This window comes from Labrus bergylta, chromosome 22 (genome assembly GCF_963930695.1).
Source record: "Labrus bergylta chromosome 22, fLabBer1.1, whole genome shotgun sequence".
Classification (NCBI taxonomy): Eukaryota; Metazoa; Chordata; class Actinopteri; order Labriformes; family Labridae; genus Labrus; species Labrus bergylta.
In genome coordinates, this window is record NC_089216.1 from 6,625,009 (window position 1) to 6,652,639 (window position 27,631).

A 27,631-nucleotide genomic window follows, 5' to 3' on the forward strand; every position below is an offset into this window, starting at 1 on the left:
AGATTACCGTGTTTATTCTACGTATTTATTTAGGTGTTTTACTTCCCATGGTTAACTCTTGGTCGTGCAGCACCGGAAATACAATCACTCCGCTTTTTGTTTACTGCAGCTGGAGCGCTAGATCAGCTGCTCCTAGTTCCCCTGGAAAGAAATTCACATTCTGCATGTTTGTTTTCAGTCTGAGTGGCGTTTAACTGCATTGTTATCTTAACAAAGTATTGGGCTGTCCATGCGGTTGTTTACTTCATGAGTTGTTCGTAAGGTTGCTGGTGTGTGACAGATGATCGAGGTGGTGGCCTCGATGTCCCGGGGCCCCGTGTTCCTCGCCGGGGAGCTCATGGAGTGTCTCATAACTTTCACTAACCCGATGTCCCATCTGTCCACCTCTGCCAGCAGGTAAGACAGGACTCCTTTTTTATTACACATGCAAAACTGTTAAAACTACTCAAACAAGCTCATACGAGGGCCACACTGTAATCATTTTATTTACAGTTAATTCCATTGCCTAGGACATATTACAGCATTTTAACTTTGCATATTTTATTTTTTATTTAACCTTTATTTATCCAGGAAAGTCCCATTGAGATTAAAAACCTCTTTTTCAACGGAGTCCTGGCCAAGAGGCAACACAAAATTACACAGTCACACTCACAACATACAGACAGCAATTAAAATTATTTAAAAAAACAGTTAAAATTATTTTTTTAAAAATAGTTACAAGTAAATTAAAGTTATAAAAAAAAACAGTTACAAGTAAATTAAAATTATAAAAAAAAATAGTTACAAGTAAATTAAAATTATATAAAAAAAAAAAGAATAGTTACAAGTAAATTAAAATTATAAAAAAAGAGTTACAAGTAAATTAAAATTATAAAAAAAAGTTACAAGTAAATAAAAATTATAAAAAAAATAGTTACAAGTAAATTAAAATTGTAAAAAAATAGTTACAAGTAAATTAAAATGATAAAAAAACAGTTACAAGTAAATTAAAATGATAAAAAACAGTTTCAAGTAAATTAAAATTATTTAAAAAAAACAGTTACAAGTAAATTAAAATTATATAAAACAGTTACAAGTAAATTAAAATTATTTAAAAAAACAGTTACAAATAAAGGAGGTCATCTAAAGTGCTCTCAGCCTGGATTTAAAAGCATTCAAAGAAATCAGTTCATTTATTTTCCAGTGTTTTTGCAGCATGTTTCATGTAGAAGGAGCAGAGTAGACGAAAGCCCTTTTTCCCGGTTCTGTGCGGGCAAATGGAACAGACAGCAACAGCTGATCATTTGAACGCAAACCGTAAGAATCAACACTTCTCCGTGTGATTAGGTTGCAGATGTAGGAGGGCAGTAGCCCAAGCATGGCCTTGTAAATAAAAGTGCACCAGTGTCCCGGCCTCCTGGTGGACAAAGAAGGCCATCCCACTCGAGAATACAGTTCACAATGATGGGTCAGGGGCTCCACAGTTAGCAAGATGAAGGCAAGAGAAGCATGATAAACAGCGTCAATCTTACTTAGACATTTAACTGAGGCATTCATATACATCAGGTCTCCATAATCTAAAATGGATAAAAAAAAGTTGCAGTGACAAGCCGCTTTTTCACCTCAAAAGAGAAACAAAATTTGTTTCGGAAGAAGAAACCCAATTTAAGTATGGGACCATAAAACGTTTTCTTGTAGAATTTGTGTCTCATTTTTTTAAACAAAATCATCTTGGTAGTTTTTTCTTGTCCCGTAACTCCTTGTGATGTGTCTGTGTCTCATACAGGACACTTAAATCAATCGTTGTACCGACGGTATCGTGCTGTAAATGCTTTTGCCTGACTCTTGTTTTTTTTCTTGATTGTGTTTTAGTGAAATGCTAGCCTGGGCCAGTGCCCAAATCCACTGCCAGTTTCACGCCAGCGAGAGCCGAGTGGCCCTGCCGGCTCAGGGCAACAAACAGGACGTCCAGGCTGAGAGCGACACGGTGCTTATTCCAAGCAGAGGTCAGGACTACCTGTGATGTGAAAACATCAAACAGGAAGAATTTGTGATTAACTGGATAAATTAAGGAGGTTTTGCCGCCAACCAAAAGTCTACCGATTCCTTTCCTCCACAGGAGAGCGAGGGCAGTGTGTGCTGGACACTCCGCCTAAGATACTGTTCTGTGACCTGCGTCTGGACCCCGGGGAGAGTAAAACCTGTATGTGTGTGTGTGTGTGTATACGTGTAAACAAGCTTAGATCCCTAAATGTCAGATGTGAAAACTAGTGTCGCTCTTTATAAAGTGCCATAAAGCTGTGACGAATGGATTTAAAGCAAGAAATAACAACTACATTCCTTTTTATTATAGGATTTTAAATGATTCATTTTGAGTATTTTTTTTATTTATTTCTTACAAAACATTAAACATTTGTTTCTGTGTGTGATTCAAACAGTCTAACACACTTACTCCGTCCTCTCAGATTCCTACAGTGAGATGGTTCCAGTGGACGGTCCTCCTAGTTTCCGTGGTCAGGCGGTGAAATACGTCTACAAACTAACCATCGGCTGCCAGCGAGTCAACTCTCCCATCAAACTGCTCCGCGTCCCTTTCAGAGTGCTGGTTCTGCAAGGTGAGAGGAACTTGTCTCATAATAAGTTTTAACGTCTTCTTTAATATGACGGGACAACCAGATGCATGTTGGACGTTTTCTCCTGAAACTTCAAAGTGAATCAACTCTAGATTGTTATCATAACCAGTTACAGGACACTGTAACAGTAATGATGAAGTGACTTAAACATGTAAACGTGACTGCTGTTAAAATCACATCTATCCTGTAGGCATGCCAGAGCCTCCGTTTCCCCAGGATGAGGAAGTGTCCCCCTCTAACCCGTTCCTGGAGGAAGAGGAAGCGAGCCGCAGGGACGCTCGCCCCTTAGAGAGAGCTCTGGAGATGCTGATGGTCAGCACCTCCAGACGCTGCCCCCGTGAGTCACATCCTCTGACACTTTAATCTTTCCCATTCATGTCACTGCAAGCTTCAGTCTGATGTAGTCAGTGAAATGTTTATAGTTGGGATGGAATATATTCATATTATGGTCTGAAGCTGTTCACTTTTGAAAGTTATGTTTATTACAATAAATAAAACTGCTCTGTCACACTGGCTGAATTTTTGAATCCCTGACATGAACAGATTTGAGTCAATCAGCTGAGAAGGTTACATATAATAAAAAGAGACATGCCGTTTGACTGTGAGAAATCAAATCTATACAAATGTTAACAGCATCTTTGGAAATGCTGTAGATAAAAGATTTCTATAAAACTGGTGAATCAGCTTTTCTGAGTTGTAATTCTGATTGTTTTTTTTGTTTTTTGTTTTTTTACATCTTTACGTCCACGTTTAACTTGTGCTCTTTTTTTTTTTTTTTTGTTTGTCCAGAAATGTTTAATATCACCGACAGTCGAGGGAAAGTTGCAAAGTTCTGCATGTTTAAGACGGTTTACAGACTCGGGGAGGACATCATCGGCACCTTCAACTTCTCAGAAGGAGACATTCCCTGTTTGCAGGTACAGCTTTTTTTGCACTTTTTCTTTTCTTTTGTTTGTTTGTTTTTATCTAAACAAAGTGTGACTCATAGTACCCTGTGTACCTGCTCCTTTGTCTTGAAGTATTCAGTGAGCCTTCAGAGTGAGGAGGAGATCCAGCAGCCTTACCAGCGGCGTCCTGGACAGCCTGTCAGTGTGACGGGACACGGGAGGCACATGGAGTCGTGCCTCCACACGGCCTCCAGTCACTTCTCTCTCCCCGTCCCTCTAAACGTCACACCGGGGTTCAGCACAGACACAGGTCAGTCAGCAGCAGGCTGAACTATTAGACTGTTTTATTTAAAACATTGAAGGTTACTGAGGACGCAGCTCTTTTCTAACTCCTCAGTATGAGGGTTAAAGTCAAACTGTTACGTATCACACGTCACTTTATTAACCTTCATTTAACGCCGCTTGTTCAGTGATCCTGAGGTGGCGACTTCACTTTGAGTTCGTCACGGCTCGGGATCCAATGGAACCGCCCATTGTGCTGCAGAACCAATCGGAGGTCACGGTTTGGACCGGGGCGGAGCACGTCAACGTGGATACCTTCAGCTGGGATCTTCCAATCAAAATCCTGCCCACCAACCCGGCCCTGGCATCCTCCATGTCCCACTTTACAGGGACCAACAGCATTAATATCTGACTGTGTGTGTGTGTGTGTGCGTGTGTGTGTGTGAGTGTGTGTGTGCGTGTGTGTGTTCATGACAGAGAAAGAAACATTTCTTCTTTCCTGATGAGAAATTGTACAGAGACGGTGTTTCTTGTTGTTTCCAACACTTACATTTTGTCGATCTGAGTTGTGTAGTTCATCTAACTTTAAGTGTGTGCAACATTAACATGCGTGCAAAACATCTCTGTGGTGTTTCTTTTTTTCTGTTTTAACTGTTTTTCTCTGAGCATGGGCAACAACTGAACTGAGATGTAAATACTACAAAATCAAACTTTATTAAAAGTGTGTTTTAAAAGGAGTAGATGAAGTGGTGTTTTCTTCTTTTCTTCAAATAAACACAGTTTCTCTTTATGAACAGAGTTTTTTATTTGAAAGTTAAATGTGTTACAGCAGAGAACAGGTCCGACCCAACACACAGTGATATATATTAATAAACGTATATATTTGTTTATATGTACATTAAGCAGAGAGTTAAGAAAAGAAATGGTATAAAGATGTCCCCAAACAACCTGTAGTAAAAGAATACAGCTTCTACATTTTAGTATGAAGCTTATATCAGACATTAAAGGACAAAAAGCATACTATAATAACTAAATATATTAAATATATACTAAATGTTTCATGTATCAGATCCTAATATCTGCTTTAAAACACTGCAGTTCAACTTTAACATTTTCTTTTCCTTCATTGGAGATACAATCCAAACATTTTAGATGCTTTATATGTTATATATTTATATTTAATTACAGTTTGTGTGTAAAATGTAACTGATGTTAAACTAGAGTGAGGATTGGTTTCCCTCTAGAGACTGAAGAGAGAGAGAGGATTGTCGGAGAGTTTTCTACCCCTCCAGATGTTGCTGCAGCTGCAGAGATCCGTGGCTCGGGTCCTTCATGTCCTCGTATGGGGAGCAGGGCAGACGGGGGTCCGCTGTCTGGACCAGGGACACTTTGCAGGTCACCGGCTCCACCCGCACCTGGCACCACGCGGGGAAGTCCACCGGTCGATGCAGCCTGAACATTTAGATTGTTAAGGCTTACTTATTTTAAAACACACTAATATCTTGAATAAATGTGATCCATGAAGAAGTGGTGGAAAGGGTTTCAATGAGTTTTGAAACCTGTCCCCCACCTCAGCTCAGAGGACTTTGACAGTTATCACACCCTGACTCTTTTTTTTAATGTTTCCTTAATGATACATGTTTTTAAAGTCACCTTTTTAATAGTAGACCTCTGCATGCACATGTTTGTCGGGAAACAAATTTAAAAAAGGTGAAAAATATTGTCATTTTAAAAAAAGTGAAAAGTGTTAAAAAATATTTAAATACAACTGCTGAAGCAATGAAGTGAAGCAGAGCTCTCAGTTACTTTCACTTTGCTTATTAACACATTTTGAGCTATTTCCTTCTATTAATAGATTTTGGAGGAAATACCTACATTGATGTCACAATAGAAACAACTACTCTGTAAACTATTAGTCTGTATGTCAGCATGTGTTCAACGTTGATGTTGTAATTTATCTCAATATTATACTACAACTTATGTACCATAAAGTTCTGTTTACATTAGTGATGATGTTATATTCTATTAATGAGTATAAAATAAGACTACTTTTTTAACACCTATATTTTACCGCTCGTACCTCGGCACAGTTTTGAATGCAGGACTTTCAAAAGAGTCTTTTTTTTTTCTTACATGAAGCACTGCTGCAACTTTCACTGAAGTAAACAATCAAAAAACGTGTTCTCAAAACACAAATGTCCTCGTAAAGACAAACTGTTTTAGATCCACCACTTTGACGTCATCTTTCCTTTATCTGCAATACAGTGACTGTAGTCATCTGGACACCTCACTGGGTGTTTGTGTACTCACGTCTCACAGCAACCCACTCCTACGGGGTGCAGACAGGTGCACTGCATACACGCGTTGTCCATCCAGGTTTCCCCCAGAGCGTACTGCCTCCCCTCGAACACGCACAGGGCTGCAACAACACAAAAAGAGGTATTCATTTTTGCTTCACTTTAAAAATAGTCAGAGGACTTTAAAGTGTTGTGGTCTCACCTCTGGAGTCAAAGTGGCACTCCATGGGTGCAGCAAGCCCTCCACTGGTCCACAGGAGAAACCCTGCAGCTGCAAGCATCCAGTTCACCCCTGTGAGCTCCATCTTCATCTTCATCTGGTCTGTTCAGCCACTGGTTCCTCTTCTTCCTTCTGCTCCTTTATTTATACATCCCCGAGGTCGGCGGTGGCGTGGAGGTGTGGTCAGCTCCGTCATGTGGCCCACACGCCGGCTGTAGAAGGTGGCGTCCACTGGGGAACGAGGAACAGGGTGTTCTGAGTGGAGGGGGGTGGGGGGTGGGTTGGGGTTTAGAATTCAAGGTCTTGTATCTTGGCACAGATTTGGCACTCTGGAGATCACCTCGCTGTGCTTCAGTGGGCATGAACCTCCGAAGAGATAGAAACAATGACACATCCATGTGGTGACTAATAGAGGTGAGATGGAGGGCAGAGAAAGTGGGAAGGGATGGAATTATCATACATGATTCATCACCGTTCAACCTCTCATTTGGTTATTTTGTCCTGGTCGTGCTCCAGAAACTGAGGATTTTAAATAAAACATACAACAAATCACTGCTCTATGACAGGATGAGTCATTATCTATATACATTGAATACATGGAGCGGCTGTGGCTCGGTGGTAGAGTCATTGTCTCCCAACTGGAAGGTCAGGGGCTCGATCCCCAGCTGCTGCAGCAACATGTCTGATATGTCTTATGGCAAGACAGTTAACCTTGGATTTCCTTGTTGGCAGCATATGAATGTGTATGGATGGCATTAGTTACTTCTGATGGTCTCCCATAGCAACCTCTGCCATCAGTGTGTGAATGTGTTGGTGTGTCTGTGACCTGAGCGGAGGAAAACATACATTTTTATCAAGATTTTTCTATTTAATCTATTTGAAGCAGATTTCACACAACATGGAGAACATCATTTCTACATTCATCTTTATCTGCTGTGAACATGTGATGCAGATTTAAGCTTTGAAAACACCTCGTCCAATCTGAAGTTTGAAGAGTAGATCGCATGTTTTGGCTTTTAAATTCCCCATTGTTATCACAAGATGTCATTACATGTAAGTCCAAGTGTCTATTTACTGTACATGAAGTACATTTATGTGTAAGCTCTGTGTCCACTCGCACAAAATCACACCAACAAGAAAAAAGTCAAAACTATCAAATGTGACCTGACAGTGCAGCACAGCATCACTGGGCCAACAGAACATTAGCTCATGTTCTTCCGTTAGTTTGTTATCTGCAGTTCGAGGTATCAGATCATAGGAAAAACCTTCTCAACCCGTCACAGGAGGCCTCAGAGCCTCATAACCTGGTGTTTTATGGGCTTTATCGCACATACCGACCACCGTAGTAGCATCAGTAATAGGTCCCACTTATCAGGGGACCTGAATCAGGGGTGCTACTCTCTTCATTTATATGACTCACACTTGCCTCTCTCAAACTTTCATTTCATAGTATGAAGACTTGTTGCATTTCAAGCCGTGTTGGCATTATTACAAGTGATATACAGGTGACAGTATTTTAAATTCACTTCTTCTATAAGATGAAAGTAAGTTTTATGTTGACCTCCTCAGAGTCTACGTGTTGACCTGACTTCACACTCACATTTGACAACGCGTTGGCGTCATTGTTGATGAACAGGGTGGACCTCATCAAAACACAAGATGAGGATTTTCCCTGTCCCGCCTGTTGCCCTTCACGGATGTGCAGTTAATTGGTGACAAGTGAGTTTTAATTTGGCAGAACTTTCTTCACAAATGTTCACAGGCTGTCATCATGTTTGTATCTTACAGTAACACATATCTTCCATCTTCCACGAGGATGAACTGCACCCCAAGAGGCTTTCAAACTCAGGCTTCAAAACCGTCATCCTTTGATCAAATGAATTCAGATAGTTCTGAAACGAGAAACAGGTTCATTTTTAAGTAGATTACGTATAAAAGAGATTTGCTTAAGTTATTTATTTATTTTATTTTACCCACTGGAGTCCTGTATAACTAAGTGCAATATATTTATTCCATACCTGCCACCTGAAAATTAATTGTATATTGTATACTATATCGTATTATTTAATTGTATTTCTTATTTGAATATTTGGTTTCAGTATTTGTATATTTCTGATATTAGGCATCTACAGGCTTGTTCCAACAATATTTTGTTGTACTTGTACAGAGACAATAAACATATCTTATCTTATCTTATCTTATCTTAGTGCAAAACAATTTACAAAGTGAAAGAAGAAACGATCAGTGCAAAAGTGAATCAGTAATAAATAAAGTATGAATAATACAACAACTGTACCTACTGATAAACGATAAAAATAAAGATAAACTTTATTGATCCCCCATTTTTGCGTTAAAACAGCTCAAGAAAACAGGAAACAGAGATATAATTATTAAAAATAACAAGAAGTTAAAAATCAAACATATTTACACCAGTTAAATAAAGGGAGAAAAAATACAATAATAGAATAATGCACGGTATGTACACTTCCACTTGTGGAAATGTAAATAACACAAATAATAACACAGTAATAAATAACACAGACACTAACTCACCCAATTTGTGATCAACAAATAAGACTATAGCAACTCAAGAAGTTCTGATTTAAACCCACTTTTGGTTACAGGCCACAAAATGTAAGAATGACATCATAAAAACAAATCATTGGCTTCAAAAATACTTTCATTAAAAAAAAAAAAAAAAAAAAAGTCTTTTCAAAAACAACTCTCAGTTTTCATAGAATTATTCAGGCCTTAAACAAATTAATTAATTAATTTGGATATAGCATTTAAGGAGAGTTTCCCTTTCAAAAAACAGAATAAACTTTTTTTTACTTTTAAAGTGAAAAATACATGATGTGTGCAGTTTTGTAAATATTTGTCATGTACATTTTAAAGTCAAAATTAACCTCATAAAAAGCGCACACATTACTCCAAAAATACTAAATCAAGATTAAAAACTCAACAACGCCTCGTCAACGTTTACACTGTTTAACGTACTGCCCCTTTAAAAACGTAAACCACTCCTCTTCCCTACTTCCTCCTCGGTTTCAATCAGACTTGATAAATCAACACAAGGGCACAACGATCGCCCGCTGCGTTTGGTCAGCCGCTCTGCATCGACAATCGGCTACTTTTCCCTGGCTGTGCATTCCGGTTGATGCTGTTTTGTTGTGTAGCTATCCAAAAAACATCAAATCATGCCCGGTGCGACAGCCGTCGAAATAATGTCTTTCCCGTGAATAAAGGGGCTCAAAGTCGTCTTTTTTTTAAACGTGTGTGTGCAGCCTGATAACGTAGCCCTCCGTGGGAGTGTTTTTATTGTAAACGGGGCTCTGTGAAGTCTTGTTGTGCTGAGCCGAGGCCTTGTCGCAAAGTCTCAAATAACCAGTCCGGGATTTCATGTTGGAGTCGTCTGGCTTTTGGGTTCAGTTTTGGTGTTTTCCAGTCGGAAGATGGACACTGATAAATTCAACTATGCTTACAGCTGTGACCTGGACATCAACGTTCAACTTAAGATGTAAGTTTTTGCACTTAAATGCTTCGCTGTTGGTCAAAGCGCCGTAACTAATCTACCTTGTGACTTGACAGGATGCTCGGTGTGTGTGTGTGTGTGTGTGTGTGCTGTGCATGAGTGTGTGTGTGTGTTTCTGTGAGTTCTGTAAGTGACTGTTTATCTTGCACATTTAAACCCCAATAATGAGAGAAATTAAACGATTACACAGTCTTTCAAATCATTTTACAACCTGCCTGGAATTAAAAAAAAATGTATATGGAACAATTCTGCTCACTGGTTCATCTCTAGTTAAGTTAATTGGGATTTATTTTCCTGTTTTTCTGCTAATTGATGCAACTAATTGACTAATTGAATCGACAAGAAACCCCATTGCAGTGTATTCTTTTTTTTTTTTTTTTTCCAAAATATTTTTATTTAAAAAAAATAATAATAATACTAAACGGTACTTTCCAATCACAGAAATACAATTTACCTTTTTCCATTTTTTTTTTAAACATATATGCACATGTACACACAGTCACATATACATGTCATTGCAGTGTATTCTAATGAAGTGGCTGGAGTAGTTAATCTGTGATCATTTGGCAAGAATGAAGGCAATTAGAAAATGTTATTCTGTTATTGGACATGAGTCTTTTTTTATTTTATTTTTTTTATATTTATTTTATATTTTTTTTATTAGGTGCAATAGAGTGACAAACTGGTGATGAGGCACAAGAAACAAAACAGACAAGTTCAGGACAACAACAGTAAAAAACAAAACAAATAAAGACAGCAAAATACTAAGACAGGGGTGGGGCAACTGGCGGCCCGGGGGCCACATGTGACCCCCATCAACCCTCAACGTGGCCCTCAGGTCAATTTTTACACATTAATTAATCAGTAACATGAAGAAAACATGACTAAATCTGCCATGAAATCATGAAAACCTGAAATATGTCCATAATAATATTTGCTCACTGGTAAATGTTGAAGTTAAATTTGAGACAAAATTGACTGTAATCGTTTTTTGTATTCTACAATTTTGGCCCTCTGGCAGTGAGAATTAAATGAATGTGGCCCTCGCTGTGACCAAAGTTGCCCCATCCTTGTACTAAGACATCAACAGACACACATCAGACTACGACCAGAAACACTACAAAACTATATGAAATACCTAAGAAAAGAAAACAACAAGTGAAAGAGAGAACGGGAGGGAGAGAAGGTGCTTTGTAAGGGAGAAAGTTGAGCAGTGTTTGTATGGTATGTGTTGAATATGTTAAACAATGTTGTGGTGTGAGAGGTGAGAGTTTGTGTAATGACATGAATCTTGAAAGTCAGTAAATTTAAAAATACTGCTTCCTTCTTTTTAGCAGCGTCTCATCTGACTCACATCAAGTGTTCAATTTAATCAAAACTGAATCATCTTTAGTCACATTCAGTCCACTCTACAAACTCTTGTTTTTCTTCTCATTGGGAACAAAACATTGAACAGAACATTGTAGCAAAAACTGCATTTTTAAAATAAAGTAGTTTAGAAAATGAACTTCAAATCTATCCTGTTACAGCAGGAACAAAACTCTTTAAAAAAAAAAGAAACCTTATTCATAATGTTTGCACATGGTGACTTTCTGTTGTCCTCGTCTCTCCCATTCCAGAGGCAGTTTAGAAGGAAAGCGAGAGCAGAGGAGCTACAAAGCCCTGCTGGAGGACCCCATGCTGCGCTTCTCCGGTCTGTACCAGGAGAACTGCTCGGACCTCTACGTTACCTGTCAGGTGTTTGCTGAAGGAAAACCTCTCGCTCTGCCGGTTCGCACTTCCTACAAAGCTTTCAGCACTCGTTGGAAGTGAGTACAAAAAGTAGTTCTGAAGGTTTTGCATGTTACAGGTGATGAAGTGCTCTGATTGTGGCTTGAGTGGAAGACATGTTGTGTTTACTGAAGGAGAGGAACTAGTGAAAGAATCGGGTGGAAGCACCTTTACTATTATTTCTGTTACCTGATAGGACGGACCTTTCTATGCATATGATATGGGATCATGAGGCCCATTCTTTATGTGTTGTTTTATGTGAATTGACTGAAAGGGAAAATGATACAAGCCTGTTCAAGATGGCATCTTTTCTTTTGCCAGTAAATTCTTAATTTAAAAACAGTTTGAGACATATTTTTCCATCCTGTCTTTATTCAATTTTTCGGGTCAAAATACAAAGAAATGCTCTTAAATACATTAAAGCTGTTCCTATGAGGTGCTCACTGGTTACTAAAAAATGTAACTCCTCTCATCAAATCCTGAATTTTCTCTTTAGAGGTTAAAAAAGGGAACAAACTTGCAAAGCTTCAAGTGTAAGTCTTCTTACACACTCTATTGCTTTCTCTCTCTCTGTCTTCACCTGCTGTCCTGCGCAGCTGGAACGAGTGGCTGCGGCTGCCTGTCAAGTACCCCGACCTCCCTCAGAGTGCTCAGGTCGCTCTCACAGTGTGGGACATCTACGGACCGGGCAAAGCTGTCCCAGTCGGAGGAACCACTGTTACCCTGTTTGGCAAATATGGGTGGGTCTCCTCTCACACTTTTACTTTTACTTATAAATGTTTTTGATTATATATAAATCTGATGCTAAAGCGTATAAAACTGTAAAAAAAAAAAAATCCAGAATTCTGAACCCACTTCTCCTGTCCTCTTCTAGTATGTTCCGTCAAGGCATGCATGACCTGAAGGTTTGGCCGGGTGTGGAGGGGGACGGAGCAGAGCCCACCACCACACCAGGACGCACCAGCAGCAGTCTGACAGAGGACCAGATGGGAAGACTGGCCAAGGTACAAATTCTGCACGTGTTAGATATAGAGAGAAGGAAATTACGTTGGTGTAGGATGAGGGGGGAGAACAAGGTAGGGCGAAGCGGATGTGGGGGAAAGATGGAGGGTTAAAAAGAAGCATTGTGTGCGTGTTGGAAAAGAAGAGAACCCCCCCCCACCCCCCAATTCGTGTCTAAACCATCATCTGTTCCAGGGCCCTGACCTGGAGGTACTCAGTGATGTGAGTACACGTACAGGAGTTAGTTTTGGCAATGCAGAATGTGTGTGTGTGTTTGTGTACTGTATGAAGAAGGCCTTGGTCCAAATATATCTGCAAATACATTTCAGTTATCTTAATGCAACTTCATTTAGGTGAACCCGAGTAATTCAGATTGTGTTGTGAAGTTAGGAATAATTCCATCATCTTTAAAGCTCCTCTGAAGAGTTTTTATCTGCTAATGAAACAAACTAAAATTCATATCGAATGCTCTGTATGACCTTCAAAAGCAAACAAGCCCATCAGGAAAAAGATTGACTTGATTTAATAAGCCTGTCACCTGTGCAGCAGGGTAGGTGTCAGACGAAGCAATTAAAGGAGAGCCTTTTTTTTTTTAATCCCATGTCAAAGACTTAAAAAAAAAAAAAAAAAAAAAGAAATAAATCAGGATGAGATTGTTTCCTTTCCACGGGAGTCACCAAAATTGACACAACCCAAAGGTGCTCACAGGAGCTTTAAAAGTTCCTCGCAGGAGCTCTAAATCACTGAATCGAACCACCATGTGTATCTTTATATTTCAAATACATTTGGATCCTGGTTTTGGTGTGAAATCTGTTCAGTGTACGGCTGCGTTCTTGAAGGCATCACACACTTTCTTTTTTCAAAGTTTTCTGCTGTTGCCATACATGAGTGTACTTTGTGTAAGTGTGTGCATGTTTTTTTCAGGTTTTATTTTGACACACAATGTCGGTCAACTTATTGCAGCTTTTTTGAGGACATCAGGAAGTTCCTGTCCTTTTTATTACTTTATCTTTTTTTGAATTGGCTCTTTTCTTATTCATCTTATTCTGAAGAGACTCTTTCATTTCTCATTTTTTTAATTTTTTTATCCAGAGTGAAGTTGGTTTTATCCCATCATGTCAACTTTTCCTAAACTGCTACCAGTTCATATGTTGTTTTTAAGAGTGAGCACTAATTCTAACCCGCTGAGTTGTGGGCTTCCTGTTCATGGCCAAATGTGTGCTTACATTCCTGACACACACTGATGATGAGCCGATTGGCTGCCGTGTGAGCGGAGATGCTGGATTGGCTGCGGACACTGGATTTGTGCATGATTGGTCAAGCTGTTTGCACCTCAACCACCCTGCTGTGACCTTTAAATCTTTTCTACATTTTGGTACTTTGCTAAAACTTTATTTATTTTGTGTCTTTTTCCTCGTTTCCCCACCCTCTTTCTTCCTTTGCTCTCGCTCCCCAGCTGACAAAAGCCCATCGACAGGGCCACATGGTGAAGGTCGACTGGCTGGACCGTCTGACCTTCAGAGAGATTGAGATGATCAACGAGGTGAGGTCGTTTTACAAGTCAGCAATTTTGAGGGGGGGGTTTTTGTTTATTGGAAATGGCAACTTTGTACAAGACAAAATGTCTGAACACAAGTAGTGAAAGTAGTCATTCTAATAACTTCACAGTAAACCACGAGCCATCTCATCAAAATGTTTTTATTCTTCCAATAAAAACCTCAGTGTAGGTCTTCAAGTTTGGCCACATTTATTCTCCAACTATGTTCTGATATATGTTAACTATAGAGTGTCATTTTTTGATAAAAATGAAAAGGTTGAGGTGGTCAAACGATTTGTTCTTTGTTCTTCTGCAGAGTGAGAAACGCAGCTCTAACTTCATGTACCTCATGGTGGAGTTTCCCCGGGTCAAAACGAACGACAAAGAGTACAGCATCGTCTACTACGAGAAGGTATTCACATGTTTAGAAGCGCATGACAAGGTGACCTCTGACATGTAAAAGTCAATAATAAGTCATTAAACAAAGCCAGCTGATTGGTTTATTTCACTCTGACCACGCCCAGGATGGAGACGACGCCTCACCCGGCCTCACCAGCTGTGACATCGTCAAAGTCCCTGATCCACAGATGGGGATGGTGAGAGGAGGACACACACACACACATTTAAAGACACTAACAAGATGAATTTAGAATCATGTGAATGTCCGGTACCTGTATGAATTAGTTAACAACGTGTTTTCATTTTCTCTGTCTTCTTACAGGAGAATCTGGTTGAGAGTAAGCATCACAAACTGGCTCGTAGCCTCCGCAGCGGACCCTCAGATCACGACCTGAAGCCCAACGCGGCCACACGGGACCAGCTTAATGTAAGGAGTACAGATCTTAGATGAAATCTTAACGGTGATAACATATCATTTATCACATACAAGAAGAAGAGAGAAAATAACAGAAAGAACTGTGTTTGCACAAAGACACGTTTTGAGCCGTGATCTTAAAGGCGTCCAGAAATCAAAGTTTGGGATCCAGAATCCAAGAGCACAGTCTGCTTCTTTTCTCAGAGCAGTCAACAAACAGCATACTGAGTAACCTCAAGGTGCTGCTGTTTGTGTGGAGCTACAGTAGTCGTGTGATGCAGTCCGACGTCTGACCATGTAGGGCTCTCAAAGTGCTGTCAACAGGATGACTTCCAAAAAATGTGGTCATTAAAGCAGAAAGCTGGTGTAAGAATGATTGTGGGAGCTTCGTTTTTTAGGTTAATTAGAAGAAAAAACTGTTCTAATTAAGGAGAGGACCTCAAATAACAAATGATCAGAATGAACAGCTCTGACTTTACATTAGTCTTCTTATAATATATTTGGGGGAGCTGAATATCAAAACATATTTTCTACACAGCACTCTTTCTTTACATCTTGTATCCATTAGCACGTCTTCTCTTTAGTCTGTTTTAATACCTTTGTGTTTGTGTGTAACGACAGATCATCGTGAGCTACCCTCCAACCAAGCAGCTGAGCTCTGAGGAGCAGGACCTGGTGTGGAAGTTCAGATACTACCTCACCACACAGGAAAAGGTGGGTGTGTTTCGTTGTCCTCTGGTAGCCAGACTTCTCCCGGGTTCTGATCTCCAACACTTGTTCATGACTTAAATCTTCTTCTTCCTTCCTCTTCTGCCCCGCAGGCTCTGACTAAGTTCCTCAAGTGTGTGAACTGGGATCTGCCGCAGGAGGCCAAGCAGGCTCTGGAGCTGCTGGGGAAGTGGAGGCCGATGGATGTGGAGGACTCACTGGAGCTGCTGTCCTCCCAGTTCACCAACCCCACGGTCAGACGCTACGCCGTCGCACGCCTGCAGCAAGCCGATGACGAGGTAAAGAATCACAACAACATTAAAGGATTTTAGATTAATTGAGTCAAGGAAAACCAGAAACGATCCCGTCACATTTTAGAATAATTACAAAACAAAACTTCAGCTTTAAATCCAAACACAAAGAAAGAGAAAGTCTTCCTCTCCCTCCTCCAGGACCTGCTCATGTATCTCCTCCAGCTGGTCCAGGCGCTCAAGTACGAGAACTTCAGCGATATTCAGGGAGGCCTGGAGCCCGGCAGCAAGAGAGACGGCCAGGGGCTTTCAGATGACTCGGCACTGGACAGGTCAGTGTTTGGACTTTCTGACAGCAGCTCATAAATAAGTCGACACTACCGGCAGCTTTGACTCGAGCTCTCTTCTGGTCGGTTGAAGAATTGTTCCTGTTGTTTTTTACTGCTTGGATCTAAATTAAGTACGATTTTTTTTTTTTTTAGCCCGTGGGAGAATTTGATTATTTTTCTTTGTCGCAGGCCGTTATGAAACTCTAAGGGTGTTCGGATTTTTATTGGCGTCAACATGTACAGCTCCAGCCAAAATCTTGGAAGCAGAGCACTGACTAAACCTCAAACTCTATATTTAACACACCATGTCACTGGCTTCAGTAAAAGTTCATCTCTTTAATCACCACGTTCTCTTAAAGATAATTTGTCATCCTCTGTGTAGTTCTCAGGTTGTGTCTGGTACAACCGGACCTTCAAACGTCGCGCAGAAAGGCAAAGAAGCAGCCGACAGCGAGAATATGGAGGTAAGAAATGCAAAATGATGTTAGCCAAACCGATTGGATTCTGTTGTTGTTCTCTGACGCGTTCTTGTCTCTCTTTGTAGCAGGACTTGTGCACTTTTCTCATCTCCAGAGCGTGCAAGAACTCCACACTTGCCAACTATTTGTATTGGTGAGTTGAGTCCAAACTACTATTGACAGGAAAAACTTTTTGTGTGTGTTTATTTACCTTTAAAAATGAAACCTGTGTGTGCTCTGCAGGTATGTGATTGTGGAGTGTGAGGACCAGGACACCCAGCTGAGAGACCCAAAGACCCACGAGATGTACCTGAACGTCATGAGGAGGTTCAGCCAGGCTTTACTCAAGGTCAGCACTCAGCAGAACCAGGAAACATGTCGATATAGTCTCTGATCTCTCTCTGGTTTAGACCCTCAATGAAATGACTCGGACTATCTTATTATGTTTTTAACTTGTTGTAGTTAAAATATGACTTCTTTTATATTTCATAGGAAGTGTGATTAAAAACAGAGAACAAATAACCCTACATCAAAATGAGTTTTATACAAATATATACCACACTTAAATGCTCTATTCTCTCATTTAAGTCCTGTTAGATAACTGACCTCTACATTTATATGCTGACACTTCCTCTTCTTCTCCGCAGGGCGATAAGAGTGTGCGGGTGATGCGGTCGCTGTTAGCCGCCCAGCAGACGTTTGTAGACCGACTGGTGCAGCTGATGAAAGCTGTGCAGAGGGAGAGCGGGAATCGGAAAAAAAAGGTGACAACAGAAAACCTTCATGTGCAGAAACTAAAAATATACATACCTGTACTTAAATCATGCAGTCTATGTTTCTGAAATGTATTGAAAATATTCCTAAACCGTTTCCTGTGTGTGCAGACGGAGCGGCTGCAGTCTCTGCTCGCCGATAACGAGAAGGTGAATCTCTCAGAGATCGAGCCCATCCCTCTCCCTCTGGAGCCTCAGATACGGATCAGAGGCATCGTCCCGGAGACGGCCACTCTCTTCAAGGTACAAGAAAAGTTCCCTTGACCCCCATAAATCCCCTTCACACATTCTCTACCAGTGTGAAGGATCCTTAAATACTGTACAGACCCAAGCACAGTGTGAAAAGCACTTCTCTTTGTTTAGTAAATAATCCTTCGACACATGTTTTGTTGCAGAGTGCTCTGATGCCAGCCAAACTCCTCTTCAAAGCTGAGGACGGAGCCATGTACCCGGTCATCTTCAAACACGGCGATGACCTGAGACAGGATCAGCTCATCCTGCAGATCATCTCGCTCATGGACAAAGTAAGAATAAGTTAGCGAGTATACGTTTTCAGAAATAAACGCTTGTGACTGTACTTTTAATTTTCATTAAACAAGTGTTTCTTTTAAGTCTCCAAAACTCTTTTCAGCAGAGTAAAAGTTCATAGTGATGTTTGCAATCATGCAACAAGTACTGTAACCTTTGTTTCTCTGGCTTTTTAACATAAAGAAACGTATTTCTTAAAGAGAAGGTGCACAGAAGGTTCAGCTCTTTTCATAACTTTCTAAAAAAAATTGGTGTAGGTTATTAATTCTTTGTCTTGTTTCTGGAAATCTAGCTGTTAAGGAAAGAGAATCTGGACCTGAAGTTGACGCCTTACAAAGTATTAGCCACCAGCACCAAGCACGGTAAGAAGGAGAATCTCATCACTAATAGAAAACTTGTTTCTGTAGCAACATAAATGCTCTCAAACAGGCTTCATTTGCAATTCCCATTGAAATATAAAATCTCTTTGGGATATGATGAAAAGTGCTTAACCACTTGAGTTCCTTTAATGTTGAATCCTCCATTCTGTCACAGGTTTTATGCAGTTTGTTCAGTCTGTTCCTGTTGCTGAAGTTCTCGCTACTGAGGGCAACATCCAGGTGAGCTTTGCTTTTAAAGAATCTCAGCACTGCTAACATGTAAACGTCTTTAAAATCACGCGATTTGTCCCGACAGAGCTTCTTCAGGAAGCATGCACCGAGTGAAAAAGGACCGTATGGCATCAGCTCTGAGGTGATGGACACCTACGTCAAGAGCTGCGGTGAGTTCTTTGAAAAACAGAGTTGATGTGGAGTTATTTGATTCCAGCTGCTTAAACAGTGTTTTCTCCCTCGCTGTGTCTCATCAGCCGGTTACTGCGTCATCACATACATCCTCGGAGTAGGTGATCGACACTTGGACAATCTGTTGCTGACAAAGACCGGTGAGACAAACACGCCGTTCCTATAAACAAGATCATTAACGCTCCAGTTTGTGAAAACGGTTTTAAAACATCATCTCCTCCTCCTGCAGGAAAGCTCTTCCACATCGACTTCGGCTACATCCTGGGTCGAGACCCCAAACCGCTGCCTCCACCGATGAAGCTGAGCAAAGAGATGGTGGAGGGGATGGGAGGCATGCAGAGCGAACAGTACCAGGAGTTCAGGAAGCAGTGCTACACCGCCTTCCTCCACTTAAGGAGGTAAAATGTGCAACACTCAAAGACACAGGGAAGAAGAAATAACTAAATTTTTCTCCAAAAAAATACAGAATGTAAACATACATAAACATAAACATTAAGACATTCATTGTATTTATTTAACACTATTCAGTATCGAGTTCCAAGAAATTGAGGTCAATGCTCGCTTTTATGCAGCTACTAACTTTAAATTAAGATACAGTTTATGTGCATGAGACAGGTAATGGATCACAGTAAATATTGTATCAGCCTTATTTATTGATTCTTGAACTTTTGACTGCTATGAAAATACGTCTTTGTTAGTATATTAAGAATGTGCTTGCAGAAACTGGGCTGTCCCCTTTTGTTAAAATAGCAGAAGCTTATACAAAAAAATGAATGTCACTAAATGTGCACTTTGGTGAATTATCTGTTTTTATGTAGCCAGATTACTGTACAGTAACTATCTAGCTGAAATCAAACATCTGAAATCAGCAGCAGTAGAAAGACGTTTTCAGATGCATTTAATTGGTATACATTTGTGAGTAAGATACAAAACGATTAAAGAAATAACAACTATAGGTACAATAAACTCCTCCCCTTCATTCCTTCAGATACTCCAACCTCATCCTGAATCTGTTCTCTCTCATGGTGGATGCCAATATTCCTGACATCGCTCTGGAGCCTGACAAGACAGTGAAGAAGGTAAGAAATATATGACACCCGACTGATGGGGCTCAATTTAACATCACCTGTACCTCTGTCTGTATGTATGACCATGTCTACTTGTTTGTCTTCAGGTGCAGGATAAATTCAGATTGGACCTTTCAGACGAGGAGGCCGTCCATTACATGCAAAGTCTGATTGATGAGAGTGTCGGCGCTCTGTTTGCTGCTGTTGTTGAGCAGATACACAAGTTTGCTCAGGTACGTCGCTCAAATGCACCGCTGACTTCAATAGACAAAAAGTACATACATTTCTTTCTGCAGGGACCTGCAGCAAAAGCAATACTGTTTAGGCTAAGGTTTTAAATATGATACAGTATTTAAGAGTTTTTCCCACCCTACAATAGCAAATAAAGCATTTCAGAAAAGTCTTCAGTTCAGATTTTGACAAAGGACTGGTTATTATACAGAAATAGTTTTAAGTGTATATTTATTAGTAAATCATTATTCAATGTGTTAACATGTTCACATCTGTGTGATGGATTATCTGCAAAAAGCAGGTTTTGTCTTAAACAGTTAATTTAGCTGATTACATCTGACCTCAGTGGAGTTAAACTTTGTAAACACCACTGGAATAATCATGCTCTAAAAAACGAATTCTTACTTTTTAATTTCTGTGTTTTGTTGTTTCTGTAATTTTCTTCGTTCTTCTCTTCATCCAGTATTGGCGCAGATGAGCAAAGAGTGCTGAGACGAGCCTGAATTGGAGGATGTTCTGCAGCAGGAGCACATGATCGTACAGCTCCGACCCGACTGACGCCATGAGCGTATAATGTGAGAAAGACGAAAGAAACCCAATGACACTGTTAAAGAGGCCAAGAATGCACTGCCAACCTTTACTGCAAGATGGCTGAACAAGGACACGGATGTCTTTGTTTGCTTATGTATATATGATGTATATTAATTATTGAATGAATGAATGAAATGTATGGCCAAATAAAACACTGTTGATACAAGTGAACACATCAGCCCTTTTGTGGTTTATATTGACACATGTATCGCTATGGCAATGTGTATTTTTCATCATTTTAGCCCAAAGAAGTGCAGCTATGTAGCATTTATGGTGCGTAACATGTTTCTTAATTGAGCATTGCTGACCATCTGTGGAGGGTCATACCGTAAACGCTGGGGGTGGAAACAAGTCGAACCCCCACTGAAGAGGTTCAGTGAGTCACATAGCCAGTGACTAAGCATTTTCTGCAAGACATGACGGAAAAGTCAGTCCATCTGACTCGAGCAATATATTTAAAAGCGTAGCGTTTATTCTAACCTCTTATCTGCCTACCTATCTAGCTGCTGAGTCTCGCCAAAAAAGGTTAAACAAATGTAACAGAAGCTAACTGCCCCAATCTGTGTTAAAGAGATTGTTATGAGCACTATACCAATATATTTCATATATTTTTAGAATCATTATTAACCACAAAATTGTGAGAGAACCTTCAGTGCTAACAAAACTAGCTGTCTCAGCTTTCATATCTATTTAACAAATGTGGTTGAGAAAAACAACTTTTTAATATCTTTCTTTCTAAAAACTATTTTTTCTAGTTCCAAGTAACATTAGGGTCAATATTTCTTCACAATTCAAAACTATTTAGCATGTTTTTGAGGGTTACATTACCCTAACACATTGTGTGAAATCCTCAACTATGTATCCTACCTAGGCTAACTGCTAGCTTCATGTGGTCCAAAATTAGCTCTTTATCTGCTTTTTTTAGGTTTATCAAGCTAGTTTCTACTCTGCCTTTGGGTAGGGCAGCAAGGTTTGATAACTTTGATTCAGTTATTTGTTTCCGTAATGAGTTTTATGTTTATGATTTGACCAGCTTTTAATTTAAAAGTTATTCATAATATCTGCATCAACACACTGCTCTATGATTGATATTTAAGGGGATTGATACGACTAATCCCAACATTTGATAATGGGGAAAAGGACAAGGAACTTAGGCCATAAAAAAAAGGTCACAGCAGAATTCAGTTTGATGTATAAAAACTACATTGCACCGCCTAAAATAGCACACAACCAGAGTATTTTTTTTAATAGAAAAAGTCCTGCAAATAGAAGGAAACCAAACAAAAACTGTCAAACATGCATAACTTCTGACAGTTGTGTGGACAGGTGCAAATTCACATAAGCCAGCTTCTTAATACATAAATCATCTCCAAACAACATAACACACATTGTGTGTATTAATAAAAGCCTTTTTGTGGAGCTTTGGATAATCCCCCAGGTCTCTGTGGACTCTGGAAAAGGTAGAAGGGGAAACAAACAATGCTGGATGGCCAAATCCCCAAGGCGCCCCCAATGTTGCGGAAAGAATGCTACACCAGCAAAACAGAGGGCAGGAAAAGGAGACTTTTGTTTTTATGCAGGAGGCAAAATGAGGTGGTTAAGTGTCAGCGAAGGGGTAACTGTGAGTCAGAACAATTCAGAGCATTGAATGGTAGAAAAATCTAGTCTGTTATCACTTTTTGGGGGGTAAAACCAGCATGAAGAATGGCTGCATGCGTGGACGTTTTCGTTCTCGTGCTTGTTTATAAAGCTCATGGTTTTGGATGTCACCGTTGAGAGTCACTGGACCTCAGCTTAGAAGAGGCACAGGGGGCAGAATCACTACCACATTTAGATTTTTCTGTGAATCATTGGTACAAATAAACAGCTTCTTTTGGACTCGTAAGATAAACAATTTCTGCTTCATTTGCGATGTTCATTCACCATCGATTATCTGACCCTTTTCATGCAGCAGTCTGACTCATGTTGGACAAGCAGTCATCGCCAGAGGAATGTGCTTATATGTTTTAAAAATTGGGAGCCACATGTCCATCACTTCTTCGAGTCATGATCTTTTTTTGCTGGTGATCTTTCATCTGGCAACTGATGAACCAATTAAGTCCACAAGAAATGAAGTCAGAGATCAGATACTTTTCATAGCAGGAAGGCATCCATCACCTTACATCAAAAACATTTAGGCAAAGCAAGCGGTTACTTTCACTGGGCTTAAAGTCACTTTACAACATTCTGGTCTAGTGACCTTTATGGCTCCATTCATCTTTCTATTCTCCTCCTCTATCTTGGGTCAGGTCACAGTGGCAGCATGTTGAGTAAGGTATTTTAGAGGTGTCATTTTCCAGCAACGTTATCTTTCCTTACTCGAGGGACCTCTGTTGAGATCTGGGTCTTGGTCACCCCAAAGCTGGACGAAGTTGGTTTTGCCTGGAGTACCTCAGGGACTCATTCCAAGCTCCCTCTGGATGTCAATTAGGAGTAGTGCCCATTTTTATGCCTATCAGAATCAAGAAGGGGCGGGACTTCCGCTATCAACCATCTCAACAATAGTGGAGGAGAAGCTAATCCTCACAGTTTATGTCATGCATCCTTATTCTTTTTTTTTTAGTACAATTTCCAGGTCTGGAGCTGTTGCTTATGCTAGGCCATGATTCCTTTACATATGTATTTTACGTTTTCTATGTAAAATTCTTTAATAAAAGATTATTAAACATAAAATGACATTTATTAAGGACTTAATGGTCACTAGCATGGGAAACTGGAGTGTTGCCTTGCAACAATAAACACCAATGACAAACACTCTGAAATTACGGTTCTTATCATCACTTTAATGGAATTACACAAAAATTATGATCAAAATATGTTCTGATGGGACAATTTTAATAGATTAATAAACCACTCCACTCCACAGTCTGGTTGATAATCCAGAGTGTAATCTGTTGTCATTTTTGTGGTCATCTGTTCGTCTCCTTGTCTCTTTGTGTCTATCCATTTCCCTCCTTCTGTCCATCCTTCTGTCCCTCCTTCTGTCCCACTTTCTTGGTCGAGTCAGTCATGGCAGATGGCTGTCCATTAATTGATTGAAGTTTCTGCCTGTTTGTTGCGATTTCTTGCTAAATTGATAAAAATGGATTGATTGACTGAATAAAGATACTGTATTGCAAATGCCAATATCTTAGGTCCTTTCTCTTGCTTCATGTTCTTAAGTGATCTATAGCAGAGTTGAGACACAGAATGTTCCACCTCTCTCAAAGTAAGGTAAGATATCCTCCAGATCTTTTGAGAAGTTCACTGTACATCACAGTGATGTGATGAATCCTGGACATAGACACCAACCTTAGAGAGCAGCCCATGTGGTATACGTCTCAAAGTCTTGAGGTATCATTCTCCAATTGTCCCAAATGTCTCCTCAGAGGATTGAGACACAGGAGGTATGCTGATACCAGAGTCCAGACGTTGGTCCAGCTCCATCCCGCCGCTGTCACAGTATGCTGCACTGGGGCTCGAGGCAAGATGTCTGGGATCACAGGAGTTTTTCAGGGTTGAGGTCTGGTCCTGGTCACATTGTAGACTAGAACAGGAATCAATGGAGATTTCGTCCTCTACAAAACCAATGTGGATGTCACAAGGGTCGACAGGATCCAGGGAAGTAGGAACCAAAGAGACTGGATCGTGTACTGACACCTAACAGAACAAATGTTGGTTCAGTTTTCTGTAAAGGAGGAATTATCTGTATATTATTTTTCTAAGGAAATGTGATACCTGATTCTGAGTCTTGGGTTGATTTTCAGTGGTTTGTTCATCTTGATTGGGTTTTCTTAAAAACAAAGTCAGTAGTGGCACAAGGAGCAGAGAAGTTAGCCCAATTCCCACACACAGCACAGGCAGCAGCCCTGAGAAGAAAGAACAAATACAGGTTGAATAAAATCACTGCTCGGGGAAGCATACAACGCAATGCTGCATTTCTTAACACCCCAGGGTAAACAAGACAAAGCTGCAGAATATTTGAGTCACCAAAAGGAGATGCACTTCTGCCCTTTAGAGCCATTGAAAGTGGGCTGCTTGGTTTTAACTTTTCAAGCTATTAAAGGGAAAATTCCAATTCCTAAAAGTTTCTTAACATCAAATTAGCCACTGTACTGGAAAATGACTTTTTAAACATTATTTACTTTTAACAGAAAATATGTCTCCTTGCCATCTTTTGTTAAATTTTGTAAATTGATGCATTGGTAATCACTGAAAGAGTATTCTTTTAGAAGATAATGGTTTTTTCTCTTGTATGTTTGCTGAAGTAAAGTGAGTGTAAATGCAACCAACATTATCTATAGAAACTCAGAATGACTCTCACCTGTTTTGGAAAGCGTCACAACACACTGAGGTGCAGACTTGGGCGAAGCAGCCATGGAGAACGTCGGGAAGGAGAAGTTGGCAACAGCACAGTAGTTCTGACCTGGAGCCAAATCGGAAAACTCTACATAGGACACGGCTTCCTGGGTCCAAACCGTACGGCTCTGCAAGAACACAAAATAAAAAGCAATGATACAAAGGAGGGGAAAAAAGCTATCAAATATCTTAATCATTCTTAGGTTGAAGGCTGCAATTGTGTGCAAAAACTAATATTTAAAGACACAACAACTGGATTTTAAATGTGCACGTCAGGGTAAGATATCAGCTCTTTTGATCAGGAAGAAAATTACTATTTGTTTCTTTACACCTCAGCCTAAGCACAATGATATCAACTCAACCAAAACGTATTTGAGACCTGGTACTGGGACTGATTGAGGTTGTTGTACACAGTCACTGTGGTCCAGGGGTCAATCAGCTGAGTGATGGGACAGCATCTCTCCAAAGAGCACCTCCTGTTGGCGGCACAGGGGAACTGCACCTTCACCAACAGCTGCTCGTCTTTCAGGGAGACTGAGACAGAGGGAGGGCTGTAGTCTTGGGGGAAAGGAGAGAGGAGCTGTTAATTATCTCAACGGTCAACATTAACTACATGGTGATTTATTAAACATTAAAGCACATTATTAGTCATAGTGTGAGTGTCAGAACTGTGTGATAATCCCGTGACAGAAAAAAAACATCCACTGTGCTGTAAGCATATTTATCTTGAGTCTAAAAATACCATCTGTCTTCCTAATTGGTGCCTTTATTGGAGAGACACGACACTATAGAGTCGGAAATCAGGAAGAGAGAGATTGGAAAACTAACCAATCAGCCCCCCCAATTGAGCCTTTCCAACACCAACCTGCAACTTCTCTCTGTACAGTTTTTTTAAGATGTATGACTGAAACTGAAAGTACAACTGACTGAAGTCACTGTAGTCAAACTTGCGTGGCTCGATCCAGACAGTGGAGCTCGGGTCGAGGTGAACGCCGAGACGGATCATGTTGTACAGCTCAAAGTTTGAGAAGGCCTGAGAGATGTCACAGCTGCGAGATGAAACCCAAACGCACCATGGTACGTCCTGCCAGGGGTCCCTGCAAAAGAAAGGATACAGAAGAGTGCTGGTACACATTATGTGTGAACATGTGCACGAGGAAAAGTTTGAGGAAAGCTATTTAAAGCCTTCATTAAGGAAAAGCAAAAAGCTATGAGTAAAATATTTTCTTCCTATTTGAATGTTTTTGAGGGTGCTTAAAAGTGTTTTCAAAATCTTTACTTATTTGAAAAATGTTGAAGATTTCAAATATACCACAAATACCTACATTATAAGTAGCCTTCTCGTTATGCAGGATTTCCAATTCTAATGTAAGGTACAGTATTCTATATCATAGAATAAAGTATTATTTATCCATTTTGTTGCACATGGTAAAAGTGGGCCTTATGCTAGTTTGCAAACTTCCCCAAGTTTAAATCTTCCTTTATGTCTATTCATATTATATTTGTTAATCATACTCTATACTACTAAATGTATCCCAATCTGTAGAATACTTATTAACCCTAAACTTGTGTATTACAGAGTGCACTAGTCCCTCTGAAACGAGTGGCGCAGAATTATAAAGAATAATCCAGTAAAATGTAAAGGTGCTGGAAATCTTTAGCACAATGCTTGAGTTCATGTACGTACTAATTTAGCGTTAATGTGCACAACTAACACAAGTAATACATTGACTTAAATAAATAGTGCTATGATACAATTGTTATAATTTAAATGAGGGAATATAAGAGTAGAGGTTTTACGTTCAGAAATGGATAAATTGTCTTGCGTTTGTTCTTCCTTCACAAGTACAAGTACAATTTGCAAATTGTGTAAACTTACAGAAATGTCTCTCCTTTATCCACACACACACACACACACACACAAGCAGAAGTACTTACCCCTGAGTCTTTGTCTGCACGGTATAGGTGGTATTAGGACTGGCATGAGGACAATCCCACCGCAGGAGGCAGCCTAAATCCAGTGATTCCACTGAAGTGTAACAGACTAACCCAGACGACCCTGGGAAGTTCGCACGAAACCCAAACACAGAAATAGCACAATCACACAGGTGCTCATTGATGCCTTAAGTCCTGATGTCACAACATTGTTAACCTGTGCAAGAGGACCGAATGGCTGTAACACGAGAAACGGCAATAAAAATCATTAACTGGAGATTATGTTCAGTACTCACCTTTCAAGAGCAGGGCAACGGTGACATATAATCCCATGCATGCTCTCAGCCAATCTGTGGCTACCCCTTGAGTCTTCATGGCGACTTTGTGACCTCTTCATCAAATGAGCAAGACTGTGATGGTCTTAGCTTCAGCCTGTACAAGAGGTGAATGGCTCCCTTTTAAAGCAGGGATAATGCACCTGTGGAGAGGCACTGAGATGGAGTAATCTGCAGGGGAGAAGGACAGAGTGCTGCCGGCAGGAGCATGGAAGGGGTGGAGGGATAAGGATTTAATTGAAGACCAGTGTTTTTGTAAGAGAGAGGAAAGGCTGTAATCTACTTAAAGGACAAGATTTTTAGACTGAGACTG

The 27,631-nt window shown here is 40.1% G+C and overlaps 4 protein-coding genes across 6 annotated transcripts; 2 read left to right on the forward strand and 2 right to left on the reverse strand.

Annotated features, from left to right (window-relative positions):
• Window positions 1–86: 86 nt before the first annotated feature.
• On the forward strand, window positions 87–4,518 carry rgp1 (GP1 homolog, RAB6A GEF complex partner 1). Its single transcript, XM_020640347.3, has 8 exons — window positions 87–396; window positions 1,852–1,985; window positions 2,099–2,182; window positions 2,445–2,594; window positions 2,803–2,949; window positions 3,402–3,529; window positions 3,632–3,809; window positions 3,970–4,518. Exons 1-8 carry the CDS (start codon window positions 281–283, stop codon window positions 4,191–4,193), a joined length of 1,161 nt encoding a protein of 386 aa, XP_020496003.1. The 5' UTR covers window positions 87–280; the 3' UTR covers window positions 4,194–4,518.
• A 43-nt stretch (window positions 4,519–4,561) lies between these two features.
• Window positions 4,562–6,528, reverse strand: msmp1 (microseminoprotein, prostate associated 1). The gene is made up of 3 exons (XM_020640348.3): window positions 6,281–6,528; window positions 6,092–6,200; window positions 4,562–5,233 (listed from the first exon to the last, which is right to left on the reverse strand). The coding sequence occupies exons 1-3, from the start codon at window positions 6,393–6,395 to the stop codon at window positions 5,062–5,064; spliced, it is 396 nt and encodes a 131-aa protein (XP_020496004.1). The 5' UTR covers window positions 6,396–6,528; the 3' UTR covers window positions 4,562–5,061.
• Window positions 6,529–9,418: 2,890 nt separating this feature from the next.
• On the forward strand, window positions 9,419–20,842 carry pik3c3 (phosphatidylinositol 3-kinase, catalytic subunit type 3). Of its 3 annotated transcripts, none has more exons than XM_065950156.1 (26): window positions 9,419–9,815; window positions 11,450–11,638; window positions 12,197–12,340; window positions 12,475–12,604; window positions 12,798–12,824; window positions 14,059–14,145; window positions 14,456–14,551; window positions 14,664–14,735; window positions 14,861–14,965; window positions 15,575–15,667; window positions 15,775–15,960; window positions 16,114–16,244; window positions 16,624–16,705; window positions 16,789–16,853; window positions 16,943–17,048; window positions 17,347–17,463; window positions 17,584–17,715; window positions 17,868–17,996; window positions 18,293–18,362; window positions 18,535–18,599; window positions 18,676–18,760; window positions 18,848–18,922; window positions 19,012–19,180; window positions 19,771–19,861; window positions 19,957–20,082; window positions 20,544–20,842. In XM_065950156.1, exons 1-26 carry the CDS (start codon window positions 9,751–9,753, stop codon window positions 20,556–20,558), a joined length of 2,652 nt encoding a protein of 883 aa, XP_065806228.1. In that variant the 5' UTR covers window positions 9,419–9,750; the 3' UTR covers window positions 20,559–20,842. The 3 variants fall into 3 exon arrangements, with proteins under 3 accessions (XP_065806228.1, XP_065806227.1, XP_020496027.1); XM_065950155.1 differs by having other exon boundaries at window positions 9,420–9,815; window positions 16,786–16,853; XM_020640371.3 differs by lacking the exon at window positions 12,798–12,824 and having other exon boundaries at window positions 9,421–9,815; window positions 16,786–16,853.
• Window positions 20,843–23,094: 2,252 nt separating this feature from the next.
• si:dkeyp-75h12.7 (interferon lambda receptor 1) lies at window positions 23,095–27,621 on the reverse strand. Its single transcript, XM_029278538.2, has 7 exons — window positions 27,280–27,621; window positions 26,987–27,107; window positions 25,976–26,145; window positions 25,428–25,606; window positions 25,014–25,176; window positions 24,428–24,558; window positions 23,095–24,349 (listed from the first exon to the last, which is right to left on the reverse strand). Exons 1-7 carry the CDS (start codon window positions 27,356–27,358, stop codon window positions 24,047–24,049), a joined length of 1,146 nt encoding a protein of 381 aa, XP_029134371.2. The 5' UTR covers window positions 27,359–27,621; the 3' UTR covers window positions 23,095–24,046.
• Between the last annotated feature and the right edge of the window lie 10 nt (window positions 27,622–27,631).